This window comes from Amphiura filiformis, chromosome 12, assembly GCF_039555335.1.
Source record: "Amphiura filiformis chromosome 12, Afil_fr2py, whole genome shotgun sequence".
Classification (NCBI taxonomy): domain Eukaryota; kingdom Metazoa; phylum Echinodermata; class Ophiuroidea; order Amphilepidida; family Amphiuridae; genus Amphiura; species Amphiura filiformis.
Window position 1 is genome coordinate 38,428,224 of NC_092639.1, and position 4,494 is coordinate 38,432,717.

The window sequence follows — 4,494 nt, forward strand, 5'->3', positions numbered from 1 at the left end:
ACAATATTGACAAACAAGATCTCGGTAAATGATTGGATGGCTAAAGTCATGAATATTCAGCGACATCTCATTATTTTCTATATTTGGTAGTCTACATAAAATCTGGAATCTCGGAGATTTAATACAGGTTGATCAAGACCGTATATTTGAGCACCGCCATCGCTAGAGAATCGATCACCGTCGTTGGCTGTTACTTACACGCGTAACATACAGTATGTGGCTAGAATTAGACAAGCTGATGGGTACCAATCTTTTTGACCCCCCCGAACGTTATATTGTTTCACACAAAAAAATGACTGAGATGTCTTAAATCATTTTAGGACCTTAGCCAACCCTTTGAGATGATGTACTCATTTCCACGGATGCCGATCCCGTCCCCCGAGTGCTTTGAATATCTTCACGTTGATAATGAATCGCATATATTTTGGGCAGGTACAGGCAAAACAAGGAGAGGTATGTATTCACTAACAGAGGTACACTCAAAGCGCCAATCTTCTGTGCAACACCAATGGCTGTGGTATACACTGGTATGGCAGCGAGACAAACTATCAATGTAGAATAAACGCTAACAGCGATGAATTTTGATTCGTTGAAATTATCTGGTAGTTTACGAGCTTTGAAAGCGTAGTAACAGCATGCACCGATTATAGCTGAATTGTAGGGCCAAGTTATGAAGATACCATAACCAAATCGGCAATATATTTCCAAATATGGCTTCCGTTGAGGAGGAATTAAAATATCTGGTATTGATGGATCGACAAATATTGATAAAATTGCCACAAGAACCTGAGGAAAAAGGAAAACAATATGAAGTATTAGAACAAAAAATAAACCCACCAATAATTGCAACAGAATTCCTTTAAATCACCATTCATTTTAGAAAAGCATAATTAATTAAACATATCAAAATCCCCGAAAATCCGAGTAGAGGATCAGTGCCTAATTTGATAAAACCAAAATGGTCGCTTATGCAGGAGTGAGATGTCAAAGTTGGTAAAATCTTATTAAAAAGCCACACCAACGTATTGCTCTCCTCATAAAGATGACCTGTCTCCGACACATAGTTCTAGAGTTAGAGTTATAGGCAAAAATGTCAAAGGTCAAATTCAACATGTGTATACAATTGAAAAATGCCCCAATTTTAATCAAACTGGTCTCGAATTATTCCTTTGGCAAAAACTTGCCCGGATACCGTATATCACCAGTTTAAGTAATTCAATGAGCAAGCAAGTAGATACATTTCTATTGGATGGACTTCATGGTCCAGCACTAAAACCCTATTTAGAGCTTACCTCTATAAGTATAATACAAGACGCCATGATAACCTGACTTTTTGGACTTTTTAAACGGACTTTCTTGCTGGGATTCAAGTTGAAAATTCTCCAGATGCGATTGACCTTGAGGAGTACCGGTGCAAATGAAATACAAAACGACGTCGATATACAGACATCAATGGCCACACAGGTAACATTGGTTGGTGTGAGAAGATTCAAGGCAACGACTATACAGAAAAATCCCAAACCAATTAAGTTGATGGCACATAGCTCTCTACTGCTTGCTTTAATGAGAGAGTGTTCAGAATAGTAGCATAGTCCAGCAGCTGCTAAGGCAGTAAAAATAAGACCTAAAAAAACACCCGCGATTGAAAGTATAAACACTGGATTACGATAACCAAGAAAAGATGGCTGTATAGGTACACATGCTTTGAAATCATCATCTGGCCAGTCTGTTACGGGACAGTCTTGGCATACTGAAGCATTGTTCTCATTCACAACAATCGCATACTCAGGACATTTCTGACAACCAGAACAACAAATTTTCTCCAGTGGATCTTGGATGTAACCAGGCTGACATTTTTCAATACAAAGAGATATCGGCACTTGACCATCCCTAGTTCTCCACTGAATTTTATTATCTTCCAAATGGAGATGCGTGTCCCGGAGTGAGTCCCATTTGCCAACGTTTATCAACTCATAAGACTCATTTATAATTTGCCAGTTGTTGATTTGATAGGTTCCAGGCACATCCCCGTTTTCATCCAACCGAAAAGAAGTGTTACCTGCTGATGGTACAGAGACTTCAAGAAGCTTCTTTTTCAAAAGCCAGCCATCAATGGGTCGTTCACTTGATCCAGCAGTTTGACGGAGATTTTCTTGTAAACTCGCGTTTAATGCATAGGCTATCGCATAGACTGCACTTATTACTTGCTGCGTGTTCCAATGAACTTTCAGAACGGAACAAGAAGGCCAGCTGGTACAATTTTCTGCTAATCGAATTTGACGAAGTTTCTCTTGGTACCACTGACTTGTTTGTTGCTGGTTGTTTGGTAATTTTCTGTAATGCTCTTGAAAGGTATCAGGTAATTCACTGCGAAACCGAATGAAGATTCCGCCCATCAAAACACTTGCAAAGTCCCTAAAGGCGATAAATACTGGACTCAAGGCATCGCTACCAATGAAAGTAAAGTTTCTGGATGTTTCTAACTTTTGGACGGCTTTTAGAACTGCCAGTGCACCACGAGATACTGCAAATGATACAATAACTTTCACGTTATCGTGGTCTGATAGCCTTTTTGCTATATCTTCAATATCTCTCTCAGAGGCTGGTATTGAAACAGGCACATTGATTGGGATACATATATCATACAGCTCGGCTAACCACACAATTTGTCGTGCACCAGATATACCATAAGAATCTAAAGAATAAAACAACGCGATATACTTCCAGTTGAAATGTTGTAAAATGTCAACAATCACCTGTGCTTGAAATCTATCAGCAGGAACAGTGCGGAAAAAGAATGGAAATCTTTCCGAATCGCTCAGTTCATCACTCGTGGCAAAATACGAAATAATAGGTACCGTCACTACCCTCCCGGCAACAGCCGCAATTATGCTTGAAGCACTTCTACCTGTCCCAACGATTCCTATGACTTTACCTGAATTTGTTCGATTTTGATCAGGACAAGTTTCTGTATATTCATATCTTCCAACCGAAGTAGTCATCGTCATCATTGTCCACAATGTAATATCTTCATTCTCACAAGAGTTTCTTATTTCATATCCTAGATCAACACCAGATAACAAATCACTTTGATTGTTGATAGATTCTATAGCATAAGTCATTGATTCGATAAAGCTTACGCTTTCAGAGGATATTACTCCATCACAAGTGTCCGAAGAAACGTAAGGTTTGAAAATACCACCAATAATATAATCACCGTCTTTTTGATGAATCTCGCAAACATTTGGCGCGAAATTAGTGTTTACACTTTGTGTGGTCCGAATTTGAAGAGCAGACGTGATTAGAAGTTGTAACCACATTATCAAATGTATTTTATCCATGGTAATTAAGATATCCTTCTTGTCAATACATAAGACAAAAATGTAGTATGTGTTGATGCACACGAGTAGCCTTCATATTCGGACCAAAATAACGGCACTTAAGGCTATCGTAATCGCAGTGGAAGTATTTAGTTGCATATCGAAGTCAACGTAGGAATCTATGAATATACGTGATATATATGCCATTAGAATCCAGTTGAGGAGCTGAAAGGTTTTGTTTTTAGAAAAGAACTTCACCCACTAAAATGAGCGATAACAACCTGTCTACTATCAACACAAACACGGTGAAAATAAAACCGTTCGTCAAGTGCATTCTCTAGTAAAACAATAAAGTTACTCTGACCCAAACTTCCCCAGGAAGTCTAATTACCTTGACTTTAGTGTGCATTAGTTGTTACAAACTTTCACCAATTTTAACAACACTGGTCGCAAGCATTACTGTTTTTGACAGCTTATATGATAAACATACCGGTTTAGGTCATCAAAAGGTATATAATTGGGCTAGCTAGCAGCTTGTCAGATTAAAATGCTACTCCTTCCACAAATTTCAGAACACGCAATTAGGACCTCATAGCCATTGACTATAGATGATGACCAAAACTTATCTTCTATTGTGGGCCAAAGGATGTTTTATATATAAGCAAATAGAGAGATTGCGATGTTCCATACGAGGTGCATGGACCGTGTGTTTAAAGGTGCGTACAAATTGGTAGCCTCGGTTCCAAACTGGATTGTGCTCCTTAATCACGAAGGAGAACAAAGAGGCTAAAATAAAGACTAACATATGATGCGAGGTGCTTGAAATTTAGTGGTAACCAGGTCTTATGCCTACTTCAATTCGCCGTAGAAGTGACGTAATAATCGGATTAACTACCATAGCAATAGATGAATACAATTTTTGAATAGATCGCCCTGCACTACAAGCAGATTGTACTAATCACCAGTGTATGTGAGCAAACATAGATTAAATACAATACCGCTCTTTTCAGAGATACTAATCTGACAGGTGCGAGTGATCAGCCTTTCTTTAACATCTATGGTTCAATGCATAGGTACCGCGTTACCGTTGTAGTGCAGGGCGATATATTCAAAATTGTATTCATCTATTGCTATGGTAGTTAATCCGATTAACTACGTCGCTTCTACGGCGAAT

At 38.7% G+C, this 4,494-nt stretch overlaps 1 protein-coding gene across 1 annotated transcript; it reads right to left on the reverse strand.

The window, feature by feature from the left end:
- Nucleotides 1-3,357, reverse strand: LOC140166164 (metabotropic glutamate receptor 8-like). Its single transcript, XM_072189558.1, has 2 exons — nt 1,293-3,357; nt 1-786 (listed from the first exon to the last, which is right to left on the reverse strand). Exons 1-2 carry the CDS (start codon nt 3,339-3,341, stop codon nt 325-327), a joined length of 2,511 nt encoding a protein of 836 aa, XP_072045659.1. The 5' UTR covers nt 3,342-3,357; the 3' UTR covers nt 1-324.
- Between the last annotated feature and the right edge of the window lie 1,137 nt (nt 3,358-4,494).